Source organism: Spinacia oleracea, chromosome 6 (genome assembly GCF_020520425.1).
Source record: "Spinacia oleracea cultivar Varoflay chromosome 6, BTI_SOV_V1, whole genome shotgun sequence".
NCBI lineage: Eukaryota > Viridiplantae > Streptophyta > Magnoliopsida > Caryophyllales > Amaranthaceae > Spinacia > Spinacia oleracea.
In genome coordinates, this window is record NC_079492.1 from 133,243,578 (window position 1) to 133,269,376 (window position 25,799).

At 37.0% G+C, this 25,799-nt stretch overlaps 1 protein-coding gene across 2 annotated transcripts; it reads right to left on the reverse strand.

Moving 5' to 3' along the window:
* Positions 1 to 1,468: 1,468 nt before the first annotated feature.
* On the reverse strand, positions 1,469 to 7,276 carry LOC110791678 (pyridoxal reductase, chloroplastic). 2 transcript variants are annotated; one of them, XM_056833684.1, is made up of 8 exons: positions 6,778 to 7,276; positions 3,235 to 3,319; positions 2,888 to 3,004; positions 2,461 to 2,541; positions 2,303 to 2,390; positions 2,122 to 2,201; positions 1,862 to 1,973; positions 1,469 to 1,763 (listed from the first exon to the last, which is right to left on the reverse strand). In XM_056833684.1, the coding sequence occupies exons 1-8, from the start codon at positions 7,073 to 7,075 to the stop codon at positions 1,623 to 1,625; spliced, it is 1,002 nt and encodes a 333-aa protein (XP_056689662.1). In that variant the 5' UTR covers positions 7,076 to 7,276; the 3' UTR covers positions 1,469 to 1,622. The 2 variants fall into 2 exon arrangements, with proteins under 2 accessions (XP_056689662.1, XP_056689661.1); XM_056833683.1 differs by lacking the exons at positions 2,122 to 2,201; positions 2,303 to 2,390 and having other exon boundaries at positions 1,481 to 1,763; positions 2,477 to 2,541; positions 6,778 to 7,263.
* Between the last annotated feature and the right edge of the window lie 18,523 nt (positions 7,277 to 25,799).

Below are 25,799 nucleotides of genomic sequence, written 5' to 3' on the forward strand. Positions count from 1 at the left end.
AGAATCAACAATCCATAAATGATCATGACTTAATTCAGTTGTAGTGCAGTTAAAAGAATGAGAAATAGTACCTGCATAGTTAGCATAAGAACAACTTGCTGCAGAAGTATTTGTATTCTGAGATTGTTGTCCTTTCATCACCTTCATGACTTCTTGACAAATTGCATTAAGCATTGTACTGTTAACCAAACCATTGTCTGCAGCTGTATTATCAAGAGGATCATCACCAGCATCAGTTGCAGAATTTACATTGGCAGCAAATCTAGTGTTGCTTGAGTTACTTCCTTTAGAAGCCTTGATAGAATTGTACCAATCAGGATAACCAATTATCTTGAAACATTGTTCTGCAGTATGACCTTTCCCTTTGCAATGAGTACAAAACCTATTCAACTTCTCTTTCTTAAGCTCTTTCCAATCTTTCTTTCCATGATTTCCATCATTCTTCTGGACCTGATTGCCTTTGTAAAATTGTGCAGCCATGGCACTGCTATTTAGAATGTTATGCTCAACAACAGCATTACTCACTTCCTTCTGTTTTTCAATCTGCTGAGTGATTGAAAACACTCTATTCAAATTAGGCATAGGATCCATAGCTAACACATTAGTGATGGTACTGTCAAAACCTCCATTCAAACCAAGCAAGAACTTCATCATTTTGTCCTCTTCTTCAAACTCAGCCACTTTCTTTAAAAATTGACAACTACATGTCAACATAACACCACAAGTACAAGTAGGAAAGGCTCTTAGAGTCTGCATCTCATCCCATAACTTCTTCAGTTTACTGTAATATGACACTATAGTCATATTTTCTTGAGTCAAATTCTCTATTTCCTTCTTCAATTGATAAATCAATGGACCATTAGACTGTCCAAATCTTTCAGCCAGTTCAAGCCATAGGTCAGCAGCATTATCAATATAGCCAAAATCATCAGCTAAATCATGATTCATAGAACTTAAAATCCAGCTTACTACCATAAAATCAGCTCGTTTCCACTTCAAGTAATCCTTATGATTAACAGTAGGTTTAAGCAATTCACCATTAATGAAACCTTCCTTATTCTTAGCTATTAGAGCTCTTTTGACATTCCTACTCCATCGAACAAAATTCGCACCATTAAAAGGAACAGCAACTAAACTGGAAGTAGGATTGTCTGAGTTTGCTATGAAATAAGGATCAAAATTATTGTTGTTACCTTCAGAATTTGATTGAGAACCTTCACTTTCAGTGTTTCCAATCGCCATTGCAGAAGATAGTTTTAGTAAGAATCAATTTCTTCAGTTTTGTGCAAGAAATTTCGCAATCAATCGCAAGAAATTTCGCAGCAAAAATTCCAGCAAGAACTTCAGTGATCAAACACTATTAATTCTGAGAAGATCGAAGAGTAAATCTCAAATTGAGAAACCTCAATCTCTTTATCAGAGATTATTGCTCTGATACCATGAAGAGTTCGAGCAGAATATCAGAGAATTTGAGCAGAATATCAGAGAGAGAAGAAGAGAATTATATTCAGAATGTAGTAAATGAATGAAAACAGAATTCATTCCTTGAGAAGCAAGTAGACTAGGGAATATATACAAAGACCCTAACCAACTAATAACAGAAATCAGTTATGGAAAATAGATTAAATAATAATATAAATTATGTATTTCCTATAGTATTTAACAGCAACAGTTGAAATGGACACACGGTGCTTCCTAGCTATTTTGTTCAGCACTTGAAGCAATACTTGGAATAGACTCCATCCTCCCCATGCATCAACCATCTTCCAGCCATATACAGGGAATCACAAAATGCATATAAGTAAAAAGGAAATTTTAGTTTTGAAGTTCAAGAACAAGATTGTTTTAGGAAAAAGTGTACCCTTTTGTACTTTTGTAGGGAGGGAGTATTAAGTGAAGGACCAACAAACGGAATGGATAAGTTGGTATCAAGGAACTGCTCTGATAAAAGACCACCCATAACTGTTCCATACCTGCAGATATAATCATATAAGATCCTGTACATATTTTATTGTCATCATCACAATCAGATGGACCTTTGGATCCAAATTATCAACTAAAGACATAATATTTGGTTTTAAGAGTTAAGGAAATTAAGAAGAAAAAAGGTTAAAAAAATACGTTATAAGTTTAACTCCAGTTTGTTGGCAAAACTCTGCCATTTTCTGTTGAGGACGCATGTTAATAATCGAATGTTGCACCTAAAGTAGTTCAGGCATTAGATTAAACATACTGATTACTGAGTTGAAAATCTTAAAAACGAGTCCCAGACAACAAGAATCACACCAACAGATTGACTGACCTGGTTGCTAACAACGGAAATCTCATTTTCAAGAATTATTCGCAATCTCTCCGTATGAAAATTTGTAAGAGCCACAATTTTAGTTTTTCTTGACACATCTAATGATTCAAGTCCTTCAGACTTTTAAGGTTACTGACATTGATGGTAGAGAACAAGACCTAAAAGGGAAATAACCTTCATCTTTAAGATCTGCAAGATGTTTCAATGCATCTAGACACCAAGAATTGGCATAGTCCCACCTGTTTCAAGGTGAAAAGAGGTTAACAGAAGGTTGAATGTTGAAGTACCTAACCGCTAAGAGTCAGAAGCAATTTCTAGCAAGATTCCATGTATACTCCATACGCATAGTAATTAAGAGCAGAAATCAGAAACATTGCAGATTTAAAAGATTATTATTCTCAATCAACAATACATAGAAGGAATAAATAATATAGGATCAAATTAGGCAACATGGCATAAGACACTCAAAAGTTCCAAATGTAGTACTTAGGATGTTAGGACACACTATTATTTTCTAACAACATCAAATATTTCACTTCATTCAAATTGCAAATGGAAGATGGATAAAATCCGGAGCATTCATACCAGTGGAACTGTAGCATACCCAAGCAAGAAACATCCATTCTTTTCCTTGAAACATTAATATTGCTTTCTACAAAACTCCTCGTCATTTTAACTGGTGAGGGAACCCATTTTGTGAGACTACAAAAACCATCATTCGGAAGCAAAATTAGAGTTGAAACAATTAGATACACCAGCAAAACCACTCAACTACAATATTACATATCTAAGCTGAGTGAGATCTTTCAAATCAACAGCTAGAAGTGTATCAGTTTACAACGCTGTCCCATGTCCAAAAAAAAAACAATATGTGAAGGACAATAATCAACAAAAAGAATAACAGTTAGTAGAGTCTGAAAATTCTAACTCACCCTCTGACTTTTTCTAAAACATCAGGTGGGCGCTCACGACGGACTCGATTAATAAAAATTCCATAAAGATCTTCAGCAGGTCCATCTGAAACAAGCACAGGCTAGAAACTGAATCACCTACCATTGATTTCTAAAAAGATTCTTCCTTGATATAAGACTCGAAGAGGCAGAGCAGAATGATTTCTCCAAAGTATGAGGCGATACATTAACAAAACATATAATCAGCGCAGCTATGCAGGGGAAAGTAATCATCAAGAAAGAACTAAGAATACAAGTGCACAATCAAGTTCTTATATCTTTCCTAGTTAGTTGCAGAATACTTGTAGACACCTAAATCGTGTCTCCCCTAATGGGATGATGACGATATTATTATCCTTGCTAGATGGTTGGTGCAACTTCGTCCCAATTGCTAAAATGTATTCCAAAATCCAAAATCCAATTCCCGAGCCCGTTCCCATTACGGAACTCGGTACAAAGTTCAATTTCCAAAAATCAATTTCAAAATACAAACACAATCTCACCCAATGGACCTCTCCATTGGCTTTAAAAGGCCTTTTTCAGTCAAAATGACATTAATCAATCCAAATTCGGGCGTCGACCCACAAAATCGAGCATGCCGGGCCCTGTCCCGTAAAACCGAGTTCAAACACGCTTTCGAAATTCATAACGGCTTGTTTTTAGACGCAAATAAAGCCTTAATCCTTAAGCAATCACTATGTGCCAATTTCGTACCATTCGTACAAAGGTACAACCATATGAGACAAAGGCAAGGACGACGTCATCGTCCTTGCTTTGGCGGATTTTGAGCCACGCCACCTGCGCTAGGCGCAACTAGATTTTGGATTTTAGCCGGTTAATTCTCTATTTAAGCCCTCATTTCCTAAGCATTTGGGGCAGCAAATCACAAACACATCGTCGTAATTTCAAAATCTGCTCTCAAAATCAAAATACAAAATCAAATCCTAAACTACAATTTCCTATACAATTTCAAGCATTTAAGCAATTGGGAGCACTAATCGGAAATCCAATCTAATCCTAACTAGGTAATTCCGAATCCCTACTTAAATCTATAATGTTTTCTACTCTTCTACCTTTCTAAATGCAAAATCCAATGATGTTATCATTAGGGTTCATACCCTTGATTAACTAGGAAAAACTATGGAAAAGGTGTCATCTTTGGGAGGTTTCACTCTTGAAACCCTGTGCAAATGATTATCCAAAACACCATTTCCATTATGTCATACAAGATTCAATCTTGATTCCAAAAATGATTAGTAAAGTTGACACTATTACTCTTAAAAAGTGTTACTTACAACAATCACACATTTTTACAAAATCAAAACCCTTTTATGATTCAAATACAAGTTATGGATTCTATGATGTTTAAGGTTGTTTGTAATCACTTCTTTAAACTAGAATCAATGTCAAGTTATGGAGCATATTAAAGTTGAGATCTTTTTCACATTAAAAGATTTGGACTTTAAGCATTTAGCCTCCTAAGTTCAAGATTCAATATTCAAGATTCAATATTCAAGATTCAATATTCAAAGTTCAATGTTCAAAGTTCAATTTCAACAATCAAAATCTAAGACACTTTGTGATGAGCAACTCATCCTAAAGTTGAGATTTTTAGAATTGAATTCGTGTCGGACGCACTTATTATTAAGTAGTCGTTTGGCGTTCGGATCTCAAATACAATAATACAATTTCAATATCGCAATTTCAATATCGCAATTTCAATAACGCATTTCTATATCGCATCTTTCAATACCGCATTTCAATATCGCACCTTTACTATTGCAATTTCAATTCCGCACTCTTTACTCACCTTTTCCAAGGTTATGTGGTTTTGTACGTATTTCAATAATTCCTGCTATATTGTGATGATGCTTTACGTGTTTATTGCTTTCATGACCTCACATGCTAAATTCAATAACATACAAAAGGTTACATCACGCTTAACAAAGATAATTCTTGGACAAACCGGCCTTAGGTTCCTTTAATTAACTTTAAAGCGAAGTGACCACGTACAAGTAGCAATTTCTATGTTCTAAAATGCATGCTCAAACCAACTTAGTGTTATGACTAGGATTATTCGAAAACTATTCTTGTCATGTACTCGAATACAATTTCAAAAGCTCGTAAAATAAGCATCTTGTTCCCTTGCCCAGATCTCACCCATCCGTTTCTAAGATTCAATGGCTTATCTATGAGAGTCAATCAAGGTCCTCCCAAACCGGACCCTTAAACAATGTTTGGTGGCGACTCCTACGAAATTCAAAAATCTTCCAAAACCCATAGGGGATATTCGAAATCCAATACTTCGCCGGAAAAAAAAAAACACACCTACAATACTAGAAGCACATTTCAGTTACAAAAAACTGCATTCATGTACACATTAATGAACAGCTTGCTCCAAAATAAGTATTTTGACATGCCAAAAGTGAAAACAACCTATAGACCAAATTATATGTTCTTTGTTTTCCAACTATCTTATTGCTTACATATATCAGCCATATCAAAAGTGGCAAGCCCAACATCAGCATATCGAAGCATGGCATCAACCGCATTGTCCCTATCGATTTTTCCCCACCCACCACTCGTTTGCCACATTCCATTAACGACTCCACACATTTCCAAACAATCCTTACCATTCATAACTACAACACTACTCTTTTCAGCTTCAGTTGCTACACAAGAAATTGGCCTCAATTTAACTGCTCCAGTAACATTTCTTGTCCTAGTTTTAGTTCTTACAGAAGAAAACACCAATTTGTTGCAAGAATAAGGTAAGATTTCTATCATTTTTAGGCCTGCTTATTATGCTACAAAAAACGGAGGAACTTATGAGCTGAGTTTTGGTTTTTGTATTCTATCTGCATCCCTTGTTCAGCAGCCAGCCGTTTGTTATTAAAAAACTCAATGACTTAAATGCCCTCTATGCGTTCACATATTTACACAACTGGTCATGCTCCTACACGTAATTTCACGTACTTATGCCCTCCAAGTGTTCACATAGTTGCCATAAAAGATAGAGAAAAATCCACCTATAATGGGTGTAACAAAAGAAATCAATCAAAGACATTTACCTACAAAGAAACAACCACAAGATGAAAAACATTTATTTATGGCCAAAACTCATGATGGGAGTAAGTTTATAACTATGTTAGGTAGAGTGCAATATACCAATACCCGAGCAAGAGCGGTGACTGGTGAGGCGTACAATGGACACTCTTGAGTCTTGGACAATTAATGGGTCAAATAAACTACATAATGTCCCCTAACAAATTTGAAACAAATAGTGTTTGACGAAATATGTCATACTACGTATACATGAACGTTTATCAACTTTTATGTTTATCAACATTTATCAAGCGACAATTTCATACTAAAATAGAAAAAACATAAAGTTGAAATGAGAATATGTCTTTTTTTTGTTTTGGTGAAATGAGGATATGTTTAGGCCAAGTGGTGTAGATTATGACCAGAAAATTCTAAGGACAAAAGCGAAAATAAACCAAATAGGAGGGGCAGCAAAATTACAGTGATCAGCCATGTCGAAGGTGGAAAGCCCAGCATCAGAATAGCGGAGCATGGATTCAACGACGTTATCTCGGTCGATACGTCCCCATCTACCACTTGTTTGCCACATTCCGTTCAAAACTCGGCATATCTCCACCGAATCGTCCCCGTTACTCACCTTAATTTGGTGTTTCTCCGTCGACATCTCCACCGTCGAGTCGCACCTGACTGATCTCCGACCAAGTCTTATCGAGTTACGCCGAGTATGGGTGTTGATTTTAATGGCTTTTAGAGAGTTGAGGTGAAGGAATGTCAACATTTTCTCTCTCGTTTTCCAATGAAATGAATCGGAGTAGAGTAGCGAGTGTTGTGAGACGAGGATAAGAAGTTACGAGGATTGAATTGAATTTTTCAAACGTATTAAACTTATGTTAGGATTTGAAGTTAACTTATTTGGATTTAATTGAACTTATTTAAATTTAATAAAATTTATCTATACTTTACTGCACTTAACTGTATTTATTTTATCTAAAAAACTTATTGTATGTAAAAATGCTGAATAAAAACTTATTTTTTCTGAATTTATAGTATATTTTTTTTTGGTGAATGAAAGAAACTTTATCAACCAAAGTTATGTATACAAGCTCAACAACAAAAGCTAAATCAGACACGGGAGCAGGATAAAGAAACCAAGACTAGACAACCCTTCTGGGAAAGTGCCCTAGCTAGGAATCGTACAAGTTCTATGCTCAAAGTCTTTAAAGTCTATCACCAACAAAATGAAGTTTCTGGATGTGGAAACATCTACTATATATAACAAATTGCACCTGCCTAATAATGCTCAAAATAATGTGTCTTGTACCTTGAAATCTTCTTTGGCTCATTTCCTTCCAGATAAAACAAAGTGCATGTGACCAAAAGACACATCCTATAAACCTGATGAGTAGCAGAGTTACCATTAAACTGAGAAACAATCTGAATCTCAGTAAGTAGGCCAATCTCTACTAGCTCGGTTGACTCCAAGCCAAGTCAAAATATGTTGCCAAACACCAGCAGCAAAACCACATTTAAAGAACAAGTGATCCCTACTTTCATTCTCCACCTCACACAAATACAACATGGATAACAGAGAATACCAAATTTAGTGATTATGTCAGAATTAAGTAGCAAGTATACCCAACAAAGTGAGCCAACCAATAAAAATGAATTTAAGAGGGGCAAGGGAATTACAAATGATTTTCCTAGGTGTATCTCCCCTAATCATATGGTAAGTCTTCCTGATTGAGAATTGAGAGCTACCAATCAGATGTCTTTCATTACCAAGATAAGCAGCACCACCACCAAAAGTCTTCTTAATCACCCAAGATGTTGATTAGGCACTGACATAGAAGTGCAATTCCTGTTCGTAACATAATATAAATGAACCCATTTGATCCACAACTTGTCTTTCTTTTGAGAAAGACACCATAGGAGTTTGCATATGGAAACCTTATTTCAAGAAAGCATCAATAATATTCCAACCATCAGAAGCTTTAGGAAGGCAAAGATGTTCTCAGGCCACAAGAACTCTCTTCGAAACACCTGTGTGACCAGCCCAAAGAAAAGTTCTACAAGCAGTCTGGAGAAGCTTAAGAACCTTCTTGGTAATAAAAAATACCTGACACCAATACATTTGGATGCTGAAAAGAACTGACTTGATCAATTACACCCGACCTATGGCATAGGAGATAAATCTACAAGTCCAACTCTCAATTCTTGCAACGTCCTTTCTTATCAAAGGTTCACATTGCATAACAGATAGTTTCCTAGAAGAGAGAGACACTCCTAGATATTTCTGAACTTAACTAAATTTAATTTAACTTATCTGAACTTATCTAAACTTATTTTGTCTGAAATAAGTCAAAATAAGTAGAACAAAACAAAGCCTTATTATTTGTTTATGTACTTTATTTTAATTCTTGTAAAAGGTCTCCATTAGACAATTTGATGAAAGACTATTATTTATTTCACCAAGTTTAAAAGGAAAATTATAAGTAAAATCCATTGTATAAGAAGATAATTAAATATTAGCAACACAATTAATATTTATTTGGCAATATCTTTACCCATACAAAAACTAGAGTTGATTGAGTCTATTGACGAACATATTTTTCGGAGAATGATTTTTCTATTCTCCTTTTGTTAAATGGTGGAAGACTATCTTAATTACCAAGCTAAACATAGAAGGACTACCACAATTTCTCTCTATTCCCTCATAGTATCATCTAAGAGTTTGGACTTCAACTTAATAAAATACTCCAACAACACTTAGCAAACACCAAAAGTATCTTCTATCTTTTGCACATTAGTTTCACTTTTGCAATTAAATAAAACAATATTGTTTAAAGCATGTTTAGCAACATCCAACAATTGATGTTCAAGAGGGAGAATGGAATAAATAAATTATAAAATAGGTAGAGAAATAGGAGAGAAAATAAGAGAATCATCTTTTCTCAGAATAAATTATTCACCCGATATCAAAGAATGACTTCCCTAGAAATAGCTAAAACAATACGAAGTAATTAGTTCTCAATTTTTATTAGATTGAAAACTATTTCCCGTGTTACCGTCCATGTAAGATCGGATACGAGGTTTTTTGTTTTAATTTTTTTAATTTTGCATAAAACCGCTAACACCGGTAAGCGGTTTAATAAGAAAAACCGCTAGCATCAGTAGTTGTTTAACATAGGAACTGCTACTGGTGTTTGCGATTCTTTTATGTTTTATATTTGTGTGACTAACTGTGTAGGAATAACTAAGAATGAGCATGCAGTGTTTGAAGTTTTTTTTATTAAAGGAAAACCACTACCAATGATAGCGGTTTAACATATGTTAGCGGTTTAACATATGTTAGCGGTTGTGTGCTAAAACAAATATTATTATATTTCGTACCTGAACCTACGAGAAATATTTTATAAACAAATGTAATTGGGAATTAGTTTTAGCTTAACAATTTGTAGAGAAATCAGCCAATATCAAATATTTACAATAAATAATTAACACACTCATCACTTGCATGCATTATTATTATAAGAAATTCAATTCTCATTCCTTAATAATTGTGCCGGTCAACATGTAACTCCTGTAAAACTACGGATGGAGTACATTATACTTTTTACTTTATTTTATCTTTGACAGTTTAATTTTCTATCTTTTACCTATACTTGTAATGATGCATTTCCTATGTTTTTATTATCGTTACTTACCTCTCTTGTTAATTGTCATATTCATATTAAAGTTTTAATTAAAAAGTAAATAAATGTTACCTTTTGTCGTAATATATAAATTTGCATACAACATACATACCCTATGTGATAATCATGGATATACCAGTACGTGGTCATGAAAGACCTTTATTACTTTAACCAACTAAGTAATCTAGTTGATATTCACAAAAGATGACAGATGAAATCAAGGTTTTTATCTTAATTAGACAATGTTGATAAATTGAGAGTCTCTCAAATTAAGCGGAGTCAAATTGGAGAAATATAAAAATGTGTATACAAGCAGAAATGTAAGACAAACTTTCTTGAGTTTTCCACTTCAATTCATTTTATGCTCCTCACTTCTTTTGCTTGTTCTTCAGTCTGATTATCCTTCGCTCCATCTATGTAACAACAACAAATTAATTTTAATAACAAAATTTAGCAGTTTAATTGCATTATATCTTAAATTAGACACGTACTAGAGACATGTGTCTACATATTTAGGCTATCCCACAAACATCGCTTTAACCCCGCTCCCCATGTCCCTAACAAGAATCGTACCCTTTGAACCACGGGTAAGGAGGTTTTACCGTACTCTAAAATATAAACAATAAGAAACAATGGAAATAGTTAAACTGGTTCACCGATAACATGGTGGTTCCATAAGCCACTTTTAAAATACATTTACGTTCAGGTATGAAACAATGGGTTTCGAGATGAAGGCCCTTTCTTTGATGTGGAAGATATAGATTGCTTTTGATTTGTTGTGAGTCCAATAATACCTGCATACAAGTGAGATTACTAGTCTTGGGGTGTTTTCGAGGAAAGCCCCTCCGATGCCTAAGTAAACACTATGTTCGGATCTAGAGAGAGTTCTCTAGAGAAATATAAGTGTGAAAGAAATAAATGAACGTACGTATCTTGATATGTGCGCTAAGGCGACATATTTATAGCGCGCGTGTAGTAAATGCATGTAGGGCTTTGATACAAATTAGCCTTGGGCCGCTTATATGAGGTGTAGAGCCAATGAGGGAGAGTTGTCTTTATGTTTGTGCTAGCCAAGTGGTATTTTGGGCAGCAAGTCCAATTGATAGACAATTTGGCACCCAAATAACATGCCCCCCCAGACTCATTTCATTTAGGGTTAAATGAATGGGTATTAATTTTCCACTTATCGGTTTTGAAGTCCAAAAGTCCCGCCGTTTTAATTCAAAAAGGTCTTATGATTTCGGGCATTTATGACAACTTGACAAGTGTCATAATTGCGATGATTGTCGTTCCCACTTCAAGTGATCATGCGGTGCAAATTAAAAGGAAGTTAGGCGGTTTTCAGGCTGCCCCCTATAAATATAAGGCCCAATATTTTATTTCAACCTTTGCTTTCATTGTTTATTCGAATCTCTCTCAAATTCAGGCGAGCTCGCACTTTGAATTTCGTAGATCTTCGTCTTGTTATTGGGAATTTTCTCCAGGACCTTGCATTATTCGACTTGTTGGCGAATTCCTCTCCCAAAGAAGGTATTATTCTTGTTACTTTCTCGTTTTTCTTCGTGTTTCTCTTCTACCCCACCGTCTAAACCCTAGATCCAGGTTTTCCGACGACAGCTCGAGACACAGGGAAAATAAGTTATTTGTTGACTACTCCAGTGAGAGGGAGGAAGAGGAGGTTCCTCTAGAGAGACCCAGGAAGGGTTCTCATAGTAATGGTGCTTCGGGAAGCACTACAACTATTGTTAGATCTGAGGGTTTTGCTCGTGTCGATTCGTGCAGGAAGACTAGTAATTCAGGGCGATATACCATTCTCCATGATTATCCTTGTTTTCACGAGGAGGTGGACCCCAATTCAAGACTTGCGCCATGTCTGCATGAGGTTAGTGCTCTTGGTGGGCCGTTAAACAAAGCCCCGGATGGTGATTGGCTAGTGAATGCCGGAAGAGATCGTTATTATCAGGTGGCCGAGGATTTATACGACATCCAATACTTGCAAGGATATTGGTGTGAGCTCCCGACTCAGGAGCACGCTAGAGTGACCCATCCTCCGAGGGGTTTTATTGATGTCTATACTTCTCATCTTGAGTATGGACTTCGATTCCCCTTGGATACGTTTGTGGCCGATGTGTTGGTGGGGTACAACATCTCCTTGGTTCAATTGACTGCAGTCGATGCGACATATCATCGGCTTCCAATGGGTGTGTAACTTTCAAAATTTACCAGTTTCGGTGCCGTTCTTCAAGGATTTGCATGAGCTGCAGAGGAATGTTGGTGTTGTGGGCGTTGATGGGCACGAAAAGTGGAACATCGTGAACAATAGGGTAATGAAATATCATTCTTATTATATCACAACATATCCTTATCTCTCCTCGAATAAGGAGTGGAAAGGAAATGGCTTCTTGTTCGCGTTGTCGTTAACCCGAAGCACCCCAATTTCTACAGGCCGCCGAAGTGGCATGTTTCGGTTGATCATATAATTTGGGGAGTGGGATCTCCCAACCACAATAGTTCCGATTACACCAACCTCCTTCAATGGATCTTGGCCAGGACCGAGGGCCTTAAAAACCCTGAGCAAGAACATTGGCTCCAGAACATGCATTACATTTGTCGGGAGGTCATCTTTGCTGCTGCCGGTCTCAGCAACGTCTATGACAGGGGTGAGATTTTCTTTTGCTGAGATCATGCTTCTGTGATTTGACTTCCATGTTTGTTTTCTTTGGGTCTAACATTGTATCACTTCTTTGTGCAGATACTGGGCTCGCAAGTATTGAGTGGAGGACACTTGGTATTTCTCAGAAGCACGATTGTATTTACAGCCGTACACCCGAGTGTAGCTTCAAAAATGAGAAACTTCGGAATCTGAAGTTTGATTAATCAACTTTCCGAGGACTCGCCGACTTTTCTCCTCTTTTCCTCTTGCTTCTCGTGCGAGGGCTCTTGGCTTTTATCATCTTCGGGACCATCTCTTAGTCTTGGCTTTCGGATAGCAGTGTGGCAAGTTCTCCTTGCAATCTTCTGACCCCCTTTCACCCGTTCGGTAAAGCCTGCGTCCGAGACATACATCATCACTTGATGGTATGTATATGGAATAGCCTGCATCTTGTGTATCATGGTTTGTCCCATGATGACATTATACATTGAGTCGCAGTCTGTGACTAGGAATTCTTCTCGGACATTTCTTGCAGCATGTCCTTTGCCGATGGTGACTGGTAGGGTGATTTTCCCGAGGGGAAATGTTGACGAACCATTGAAGCTGATCAGCGGGTAGGTGACCTTTGTCACTGCATCCTAGTTGGGTTGGAGACTCAGCTGGTCAAAGCAACTCCTGAAGATGATGCCGACGACACTTCCCCCGTCGACCAGTACTCTGTGAGCGTTGTGGTTGTTGAGATCCATGGAGATTACCAAGGGATCGTCATGTTTGTACTGGACGCCGAGAAAATTATCGGCAGTGAAGGTCATGATGGGAGAATGAGGCTCCTCTTCGCATGTAGTGCTGAAATTGACTCAGTGGGAAAGGCTTCTCAAATGTCTTTTGCTAGAATTATTGGACCTCTGCCCCCCGAATACCACTAAGATATTGGGGTTTTTATGTCTCGTAGCTTCGTGGATTCTCTTTCGGGTTTTTATTGAGGTTTGCCAGCATGCTTGCTTTCCTTATCCAACGCTCCCTCTCTTCGGTCAGCCAAGTATTGCTTGAGGTATCCTTGGCGGACGAGGTCCTCGATGTTGTCCTTCAGTTGCTTACACTCTTCGGTGTAGTAATCGTAGTCATCGTAGAACTCGCACCATTTGCTTTTATTCATGTACTTGGAGTACAACTTGGATGGTTTCTGCCACTTCTCATCGTGCTTGTGGAGTCTATAGATCTCTTTATGGGAGAGAGTAAGTGGAGTGTAGTTTGTGAACCTAGATGAAGATCACATTTCTTTTCTTTTTTCACCGGGCTAGAAGCCCTTGCACCCTTCTTCTCTTTCCTTTCCTTGATCTTCCCTCGGGCTTGCTTTGACTTGCCTTTGATTCTTTCGGTTCTGACGAACCTTTCAACTTACCCGTTGCTTTGTTGAAATCTTCGGTTCTGATGAATACGTCTGACATGTTTAGCACTTCTGTCATCGTGGTAGGATTTTTTATTGACAGTTTTTCACGGAACCTCCCTTCCAAAAGGGTGTGCTTCAACACGATGATTGCAACATTGGGCTGCAGGTTAGGAATGTTTGTTGATTCCAATATGAATCGGGGCATGAAGTCCCGTAGACTTTCGTCCCTTTCAAACTGCACCAAGGTAAGCTCGACAGTAGTTCGTTCTCTTCGATTATTGCTAACGAATTGAACCTTGAATTTTGCAGATAGATCTCCGAAGCTAACGATCGAAATCTTTGGCAGCGACCTGAACCACTCTCTCGCTACTCCGGTTAACGTGGTTGGAAAGTACTTACACCATGTCGCTTCGGAGCGGGGGGTCAAGTACATGTGCTGCTCGTAGGATGTCACGTGATCTCGTGGATCTGTCGTCTCATTGTAGGCCAAATGCGATGGTAGCCTGACCTTCGGGAAATCCTCCATGATCAAATCCTCAATGAACGGGGAGGACGTCAGCGTCACCACCTTCTTCCCCAGCCTAGATCCGATTCCTCTACTTCCTAAGGTTCCTGAGCGAGAATCCTTGGGAGCACATCGAGGGCTAGGAGTGGGATCTCGCCTTCTCGTGTCTCTCCTGGCAGCTCGACTACTTGTTTATGACTGGTCAGTGGATCGGCTTGATTCACCAATCCTTTCGTGCACTGATGGCCTTATCCTGCTATGCACGCTGCTTCGGATCTACGTGGGTTGACTTGCCATCGTCCCATTACTTCGAAAGGTTCGGGGAGTAGGTTCCATACTACTCCGGTCGTTCTTGAGCCACTTATTGGGAGTTCCAGGTACTTTCTGTCCTTCGAGTTCCCATGTGAGTTCCCGAAAATGGTGGAAGAGTTCGGTGGGACCTGGAACGTTCATCGCTTGGATGTGGCTCTAGGTCCAGTTGTCGGCTAGTCCTCCGGCGTGTACGGCGGTTGTTTCTTGCATTTTTCTCATTTTCTCATGCAAAGAAGTTCTGCATTATCGTCATGGTAGCGGTCAATTCTTCCCTCGGAGGTCTAGAGGAAACCGTATGCGTGTGCGTCGTCCTGCTCGGATTAGAGTAGACAGGCGCTCCAGATCCAGACCCTGATTTGGAAATAGTGCCTGCGTAGTTAAGGTGTTCCATTTTAGAAGCAAAATGATGGAATTTTCAAGGCTTTTATAGTATCTTCCCCACATACGACGCCAAATTGTGTCCAGGAATGAAACAAAGGGTTTCGGATTGAAGGTCCTTTCGTTGACGTGGAAGATCTATCTTGCTCTTGATGTGTTGTGAGTCCAAGAATACCCGCACACAAGTGAGATTACTAGCCTCGGGTGTGTTTTTGAGGAAAGCCCCTCCGATACCTAAGTAAGAGATCTAGAGAGAGTTCTCTAGAGAATTGTAAGTGTGAAAGGAAATACATGAACGTACCTTGATATGTGTGCTAAGACAACATATTTATAGTGTGCGTGTAGTAAATGTAGCTAGGGCTTTACTACAAATGGGCCTTGGGCCGCTTATATGAGATATGGAGCCTATGAGGGAGAGTTGTCTTTATGTTATGTTAACCAAGTGGGGTTTTGAGCAACAGGCCCAATTGATGATACACAATTGGCACCCAAACTATTTCAAACTTCAAGAGTACGTTATAATGATAATTGACAAACGTACGTACATATAAAACACCGTACCTGAGCAATCGTATCCAACTTCTCCTTTGTATAGACATATTCCGACTTCATCCACGCGAATCCTCTAGCCAAGCTAAATGTAAAATATAAACGTTAAAGAAATTTAAAAGGCACGGAAATTAATATAAATATAATCTTCATCACGTACTCTTTTTATACCGAGGTAATGGTTACCCCCTCTGTATTTTATTAGGAGTCACATGTTAATCAACACGCGTATTAAGGGAGGAGAGTAGAATCTAATAAAAATAATAAAGTAAGTATAAGAGGGAGTATTAAACAAATTAAATAGAAAAAAGATGATGAGAAAAATATTTTAATCAAAGCAGAGAGTAAGTTTATTATAGTGGTGGTCCCTAGAGATAATTAGATATATTAAATAATTAGAAGTGGGGTAAAAAAGGAGGGAGGCTACACCGCTTGTGGACATCAGGTTTCCTTCCCATACCTACCCATAAAAGAGTAAAAGAAAAGAAATTGAAAAAGATGGGCCACACTTAAATAAAAGGAATAAAAATGTTGCTAACTTGTTATATACTGTCAACGGTAATATAAGTATCGTCATTGTTGTATATATACTGTCATTATTGTATTAAAATACTGTCATAATTACCCAAAAAAGGAAATGAAATGAAATGAAATAGAAAAAGTAACAGGACCACTTAAATGAATGGGTAAAAGTGTTGCATATTAAATGAATGGGTAAAAGTATGTATACAAAGTGTTATACTTCGTCCGATCCGAAAATATCGCACCATTTATTTTTTACACTATTCACACTACGACTTTGGCCATTTTTTTGTCATTCGTACGTAAGGAAATTTTAGTCACGTGGGGTCATGTTAGATTCGTATCGATATATATTTTCTAAATATTAATTTTTTATAATTTTTAGTTGCAAAAGATTTGAGATATTAAGAGTCAAAGTAATGGTTAGAGGAGTAAAATTCAATCATGGTGCGATATTTCCGGAACGGAGGAAGTACAAGTATCGTCATCATTTGCATAAATATTGTCATTGTTGTATTAAAATACTGTCATTGTTGTATTAATTACTGTCATTGTTGCCGATACTTAGTACTTTGTTTGACTTTTCAACGCATTAAGTGAAAATACTATCTTACCCCTGGGTATGAGGCAAAAATCCGCTGGTGGACAGCAGTGTAGCCTACCTCGTAAAAAAGTTACTAAAAATGGAAGTATGACTCATAATAAAACATGGCTGAAAATTATAAGTGTGACTCCTAATAAAATATGGAGGGAGTATATTTTAACTTACGTAAAATCAAATATTTGTAACATGTATCGAGAGACGAAGGAAGTATTAACATAATGTACGTATTACAAGTCTCCAAGATACTCCCTCCATCCCGGAATATTCACACCGTTTTCTCATAAAGCCATTCCAAATTACTCACACCGTTTCTATAAATGACAAACTTTTATTAATATTATACTTACCTATGGATCCACTTATATCCCTACCCCCTTAAAAAACATTAAAAAATACTCATTTTCCACTACTTTAAAAAGTTGACACATTTCTCACTATCTATATTTTATAATAATTGACTATTAAGTAACATCTAATTAAATAATAAGTCACCTACATTATTATTAAACTCTTGTGCCGGTGAAACCGGTTCGAATATTCGAATATTCCGGTACAAAAGGAGTATTCCGTAACTTACTTGTCCGTACCCTCATCATGACAAAAACGTACAAGTTCAGCACTAGCAAGTCGGACCCATTCCGCACCAATCCTGTTGTTTCAGATCCATACATAAATTACAATGTTTAGAAAGAGTATAATCACGTGTTCACGTGATAACTAAGACAATGTGCAAGATTAGTGAAATAGCTATGGTAAATAAACATACCTTAAGCTTTCCTCCTCCATGATTTGGGCATGTTTGGCTATTTTAGGATAATCAACATTATTCAAATCTGTCGAATTTGATAAGAAAACTTCTATATCATCACAATAAGTACGGATTTGCTCGAGTACGACCTCTGGTTCTGATTGAGCAACTATGTGATAAATAATTTTACTTAAAACTCCCTGCGATAAAATAACAAGCACGATAATATCATAAATATTTTTCGTAAGTAAGTAGATAGAATTAAGTACTTAATGCAGTAATTACATACAAAATTCATCATTAATTTACTACGACGACGATCATATATAGTTACCTCTTTTAACAATGACTTGATATAGTCATCAAGCAGTTCTTGAACGATACCCAAAGCCATGCTAGCTAATATGCTATATACATGAGCCTCTAGGAAATAATTTGTGTAGAGCTAGCTAGATATGATTATTTGAACAAAATCATTTACAAATGAAAATCATGCCCCGTTAGATAAGAAATTACAAAGGTATTCTTTGAATTTTGTTATTAAAGAACCGGATATGCACTTTAAAATGCACAATAATAAAGTTTATTTAAGGACATATATATATATATTGGTTTGATTTGCAGTATGTAATAAATGTGGAGACAATCCAAATTGATTTTTATGTTTGGTTGTGAATGAGCTATAAGCGCATTATCATACACATTACAGTCTACACAGACAATATAATCAGACACTCACTTTTTACACCGGCGGTGTGAATGAGTTATAAGCGCATTATCATACACATTACAATCTACACAGACAATCAGACACTCACCAAAATACTTATGATTATGTTCTTTGTACTTTATCCATCCCTAAAATCAATGAGATTATGTTACTTAGCTCATAACGTTAATAAAGAAACAATATCTAGGCGATTCTAATGAACATCTTTGCGTGTGGGGAGAAAATCTTAAACATCAAGTTAAACTTTATTATTAGGGTTGCAAATGAGACGATACGTTCGTGTACAACTCGCGAATAGGCTCGATCAAAGCTCGTTCATTAAAAAAATAAACAAGTTCGAACAAATGTTTAAGGCTTGATTACTAAACGAGTTTCACTCGAACATCATCATGTTCAACTCGTTATCATTCATGAACATCTCGTTTATCCTTCATTAATAGAATAATCTGAAAAATATATTTCTCTAAAAATCTTATAATTATAAGATATGTCATTCAATATAATTGTTTGTGTGAGGTTTCAGAGTCAATCAGAAACTCATTCTTACCTTTTTAGGGATGGTTCGGAGTCTTTCATAGTTTGGAATTACATTTTTCAACGTATTCATTGTGCTTCAAAAATTAATATGCAAGTGTTTTATAATTCTGGATGGAAGGGCCGGTTACAGCATAACCTTTATCAACCCCAGGACTGGAGAGTTCTTTTTCAGTGTGGAAATTTGGCATATATGGATTGCTATGAATAAGGTTGTGTTTGATTTAGAAATCACTAAACCTTTTTCCATCTACAATGCATTGTTCATGGATTATTCTTCTACTAATCACATTTTATAGGGGAAAGGAAAAGGGACTGCAAAGGATCATAAACAGATCACTTCGTTCCCTCCATCTTTTGATTACTTGAAACTGAATGTTGATGATAGCTGGAAGGAGAAAAATGAAGCAGGAGGAGGGAGTGTTTTCAGAGGAGTGTCTGGGAATAGGTATATGGGTTTCTCTAGAAAATTCAATGCCATAACACCCCTAGCAGCAGAACTGTATGCAGTGCGAGAGGGCTTAACAATGGCTATTGATTATGAAATCCAAAACCTGGAACGTGAGACAGATGCAGAAGTATTGGTGAAAATGTTGAGTTATAACACCCTAATAATTCCTTGCATTTATAAAACCACTTTCCAACTCGAAATAAGGAATTATTAAAGTATTACCGCCATCGTGATAACGGCTAAGGCTATTACCAAAATTACGCAACAGAATTAACTAACTTTTAAAACAATAAATAATAGTTAATGGGATCCATACAAGTTGGAACCATAATGGCCCAAACCAAAATACTTTAAACAAAATCCATTAAATAATTAAAAAATTTTATAGTCTAGACTAAATAAAATAATTAGAGTTTAGAAAAATGCAAGTACAATAACTCTCTCAACCAACCCTTGAAAGATTACTTGTCCTGCAAGTCACCTCTAAAAACCAGTTATTGATAGACTACTCCCCAACAATGCAAATGAAAATGATAGATCATCATAGGGTCATTAAGGCAAAGGCCATGACAAAAACACAAAGTACGTAATCAACAAAGGATGAGTACAAACAAGCTAGAATGAAATCCTATATCTATCATGCTTCATTCCAACGAGAAATTAGATCACATGTGAAAGCCAACTAAGTAAACCATTAACCATGAAGACAAGACAAGACTCGACTCTCGACACGACTCTTGACTCATAGATTAATTAGAATAAGCTTCGAACAACCCCAAAATAAACATCCATTAAGGAAGACAGTTGGGAGCTTTAACACTAAAATAATAGTAGTAACCCAGTTGTCGGACCATCCGGCGGAATTCCAGTGCATAAAAGAAATGAAACAACGTCTTGTATCATTCATAGGAGTACAAGCCCCTTGGCAAGGTACTCCCCCCATTGTTCATACTCAAGGTATGTACGTTCTAAGAGTTTTGAAGCTTGTTCAGGTTGCACTTTACGTTTATTAATATCTTATTCACAAAGCCGACTCGAGACATAATCAAGCAAAGAATTTAATAAACAAACAACCAAACAATAATCCTTTTAAAATCATTAGGACTTGTGATCAAACATTCAAGACTCAAGTGGAATTACTCCCATTGTTCCTTCTCAACATACTGTTGAGTTCCACTTCATGCCTGTTAACATGCGGGTTGTGCACTAGGCACGAATAATCCTCAATTCAATTCACCTTGACTCATTCTACATATGTGGTGGCTCATATGTTCCTCCTGCATTGCAATGATCCAATCAGAATCAGTTAGTGCCTCTTTATAGTTTTTAGGCTCAATCATGGATAAGTAAGCATAGAAAGCACAAAAGTTTTTAAGTTGTGATCTTGTAGTTGTTCCTCTTCCGAGATCAATTATAATCTGATCAAGTGGGTGAGAGCTTTGGTGCTTCCATGGCTTTGGTTGAAATGGTGTTGCAACATCTTCAATGTTTTGTGCTTCATTGTTTGTTTTCCTGAGTGTTCCTCATCTTAAACTTCTTCCTCTTATATTGTTCCTTCTCCTGTTGTTTCATCATTAGGAGTAGGTTCTTCTTCAACAGGATTTCTTCGTATCTCTTCATCTTCTGTTGCTTTAGTAAGTCCTAGATCAAAGCTTTCATCTGTTGTGGTACCTGTTCCTGCATTACAAGGGTTAGTTTCATCAAATATGATATGGATGCTTTCTTCCATGCACATGGTTCTTTTATTGTACACTCGATAGGCTTTGCTAACACTAGTAGAAAAAACCCTTATTGCAGCGGGCTTTTAGACCCCTGTTGCAGCGTACATCGTATGCTGCAACTGGGGGGCCTGCAACAAGTCTGAACTTGTTGCAGCGTACAATGTTCGCTGCTAAAAGGTGTTTTTTGCAGCGTACATATGTATGTACGCTGCAACAAGTGCCAAAAAATTGGCAAAAATTTGGACTTGTTGCAGCGTACATATATATGTACGCTGCAAAAGACTCAACTTTTTGCAGCGTACATTTATTTGTACGCTGCAACAAGTCTGAATTTTTGCGAAATTTTTTTCCCTTGTTGCAGCGTACAACATATATGTACGCTGCAACAAAGCACTTTTGGCGGGAAAATTCTAATTTTGTTTAGGGATACCTAGAGTGCCTTGCACCAAATATAGAAACCTGTCAAAACAATAATAGAATAACGCAACCTGTATAACAAATATAAAAACAACAACTGGAGTTTTGTATATATCCCAAAACCAAAAGTGCACATACTGATACATTTAAATATATTTACGTTCCAATTTCAACGTACGCATACATTTTAACATATATAAAAGATTGTTCTATAACATCTAAACCAACACGATCAAGCGCCCTCAGGTCAATAATAAATACTTGGTGGTAAAAAACTTCGCCCATTGCTCACGAACCACATCAATTTCCTCACTAGCATAAGGCGCAGTCCTCGGAGTATAGACCTTACAAAAACAAAAATTTGATGGAGCATTAGATCGATTAAATGCAAATGAAATGTCACATTTTAACATTCAAGCAACTAATGACAATGTATTAATAGTCTAGAATACGAATCAATTAGTTACTTACCTCATCTAGCCGGCCTTCATAGTCATGTTGTAACGTGACTATCTCTAACATGAACTTCATAACGTAATAGCCACACTCAGTTCCGCCGATTTGTTGAGCACACTGATTAAGAAACATAATACTTTATCTTGCAAGGCCAATAGTTAATAAAAACAAAGCAAAAAGCTAATTAAGAAACATGTTATACCTCTATATGAATGAGTTTACACGACTTAAAACTCGTTTTATTCGGACAATGCCCACCATTGCACTTGTACACTTGGTATGCCCTAGAATATTAACCATGCATATTTAGTATAGTATAAAAGGATACTGAGATGAAAGAGATTTAGGAGTTGATGAAATTCCTACGACAAAAAGACTGAGATAACTGATTTTAACCAAGTCGACAATTTATAAATATTAAGCATGTACATTTAGTTGAATATGAAAAGGATACTGAGATGAAAGAGATTTAGGAGCTCCTAGTCGTGCTTTGTCAGGGACAGACGCAACAAGCTGTGCCACTCTAGACACTGTCAGCTTGACTAAAGAATTAGAGCTGTCTTTAGATTCATGGTAAGCACCAAGTTCCCTAGCCAGCTGAAGAACGCCTTCATTTTCTAACAAGCAGAGTTCAACTAATCTGTCAATAATTGGAGAGAAACAAAATGCTAGTATTAGATAAATTCATGATTGCATCATGTGGACAAATTGCCATCAAACTTTCAGTAAGAACATGACAGAATTATACGCGGGATCATCCTTAGCAAGAACAAATTTGAAAATCAACAAGTGCATCATCAACTTAATGACAACCTTTCAGCATTTGATCTTACTACACTGACATTGTGGCCTAGAGAAGGAATCAAGGCTTGGACAACCTCAAGAACGAGACCCTCTATGAAAAATACATCATAAACAAGCTTCCTTGCAGTCAAAGGGAAGCAAGGTAGCCAATTGGAAGCAACATCTGCAAATAATCAAAAGAAGAAGAATTGTAATTATTATTTGAAAAATTTTAGCTGCAGATAATTGTTTCAACCAACCCAAGCTTCTCGATCTCACTCAAGCAGCTTAATTTGAAAACAATTACAACTGGTAGTCACAAGTGGCAAATACTTTATTCACACAAATGGAAAACAACCCCAACTAGACTGCAAATCCAGCCTCTCGTATATTCCCATGTCACATTTTACTTCTTTGGTATCAATGGCCACAATCTTTGACATAACCTCTCTCTCACTTATATATTAAACCATCCTTCATAAATACCACTTAACAACTGTATTCATGTGCAAACCATTTGCCTCCTCTTCTGACCTATTCTTTACAAGCTAATAGATTAAGGAAATTGCACTAGTTATTAAATTTTGAAAAGAAAATGTAAGGCATTTGGATTAGCATGGAAAATTGTATGTACCTATGTAAGTTTTAATTTTACAGAACAGTGTAAGCAAGAACCATTAACAAAATGATGGGAGCATAAGCTTTTTTCTTACTGAAAGGCATTCCCCTCATGCATCCATTCGCTCAACAAAATGATCTTAGTAGGTTATGAACTTATGATTCCACATTTTACTTCTAGCAAGTAGCAACCGGACTTCATTTTATCATAAAAATGTAACAAAAGAACACTGAACATAGCAACATCACTGAATTAGATTTAAAACAGAAGAAATGAAAGGAAAGTCACCATAGATCAAAAATCTTGATAATGTAGGAAATGAGACTCCTTTATAGAAGACTTCCCACACTTGATTCCTCCTCTCACTCGTATAGGTTGCTTCTGCTTGATTGAGCTGAAATGTCAATTCCAAGGACATTATTATACATCAACGAAAGCTAGAATTCTACAACTGTAACCCCGAAAGACACACGAACACCCCCACCCCCTCCTGTGAGTTGGGTTAATAGTCTACAGATGCTACTTTCTTAAAGGCAAGGGTATATCGTCGAGAGAAGGTAAATTAGAAAGAATTGCAACAATTTGTACAATATACACTCATTTACTAGCATTCATCTAGTAAGCATTAAACAACATAGATTCATGAATTCTTGAACAATATATGGGCTTTGTTCTCTTCGCCTAAAATTACAAGTTTCAGTAAAAATTAGTTCGCATTCAGGCTAATAGTTCCAATAAGGGTTTCCTAGGCGACAAAGAAAGAACATTGATAACTTATTATAAGTCAGATAACAATAAAAATAGTTACCTGATCACTGTATTTCTCTGAGATTACTCCTGCAAAATCAATGAGCACACAAATACAAGATTATTAGCAAAACCCCATGTTTTCTTCTTTAATTCAATGCTTAAATCAATTCCCAAAATTAAGCTAACACCCCAGAAATTTAAGAATTAGGATTCCCCCAGAATAATTAAACAGGCAAATTCTTGAGTTTTCCAGATTAATATAGTTCAAAATTACGATTTCTTTCAACATTTTTGAATAATGGGGCTTCAAAAGTAATGAACTTGAGAAGAAAAATTGCAAAAAAAATGGAGATATTAAATTTAATTAAACGAAAAAATGGAGTTGTTTTTGTACCCCACCTGAAAGAGAGGAAGTGTCGATAGGGAAAATGAGGAGAGCGACGGAATGAAGAGCTAAAATGACATCATCGACATATTTGGCCGTGGAAACGGTGGAGACGGTGGCGGAGACCGTTTCCAAGAGTTGGGTTTGTTCTTCACTCTTCTTTAACTTCTCCTCTGTCGCCATTTTTAGTCCTTTGCCAAAAAAATCAAAATAAAAACGATAATCAAAACGAAAATCAAAACGAAAATCAAAAACGAAAATCAAAACGAAAATCAAAACGAAAATCAAAAACGAAAATCAAAAACAATAATCAAAACGAAAATCAAAAACTAAAATTGAACCCTAATCTGAAAACGAAAATAAAAAACGAAAATAAAAATTGAACACACCATACCGAAACCACCGGAACCACGACGCCGAGCAACCACCGGAACCACGACGCGACGGGGAGATGCTGAACCCCCGGCCGACCAAGAATATATCTTTCAGTGACAGGCCGCGCGAAAATTGAACGGGATGGGGGAGATGAGGCGAGAACACCACACACCGGCGAAGACAGCGACGCAGGGCTGAGCAACGCTTGGGTTCGACGGCGACGCAGGGCTGAGTTCGACGGCTGAGTTCGACGGCTTGCTTGGATATTTGTTTAAGGGAAAAAGCTTGGAGCTAGCAGAGAAGGAACAACGTACGTTTGAGCCCGCTCGTTTGAGCGCGGTTTGTTGCAACCTAGGAAAGTAAAAATTTTGAAACGCGGACTTGTTGCAGCGGGCAATAACATGTACGCTGCAATAAAGTCGGGTTGTTGCTGCGGGCTTTTATTTTGTACGCTGCAACAAACACATTTGCTGCGAAAAACTAAAATGTACGCTGCGATAACCCTTTAAAGGGTTTGACCCGCGTTGACCGACTGGTTGTTGAAGCGTATTTATACATGTACGCTGCAACAAGGGGGCTGCAACAGGGGTTTTTTCTACTAGTGTAATTGGTGAAGGAAATAATGCCCTTGGTCCAAGTATGCATTCTGTGTTAAGTCTAATAAATGCGGTTCAGTATTAATTAACAAGTTAATAATTCAGTGAGATCAAGTGAGCTGAATGCCTAGCTAGAGGCCGCTTCTGTTCAAGTGGAATTAATGATATTAATCCACAGCTTACTCTTGACTGAACCCGTAGGGTCACACAAATAGTACGTAAACGGATCAAGTATTTAATGGCATTAGATACTCCATCTATGGATATTCGGAATCGACGGATCTTGGTTTCAGTGGGAGCTGAGATCGTCACAGGCAAAAAATGAATACTCC

Coding starts and splice junctions, on each gene's coding strand:
- LOC110791678 (XM_056833684.1), bottom strand. CDS start 7,075: ATGTTGACATTCCTTCACCTCAACTCTCTAAAAGCCATTAAAATCAAC. Junction 3,005..3,234: donor GTTTTAGAAAAAGTCAGAGG/GTGAGTTAGAAT, acceptor TGGTTTTTGTAG/TCTCACAAAATGGGTTCCCT. Junction 1,974..2,121: donor ACTGGAGTTAAACTTATAAC/GTATTTTTTTAA, acceptor TTATATCTGCAG/GTATGGAACAGTTATGGGTG.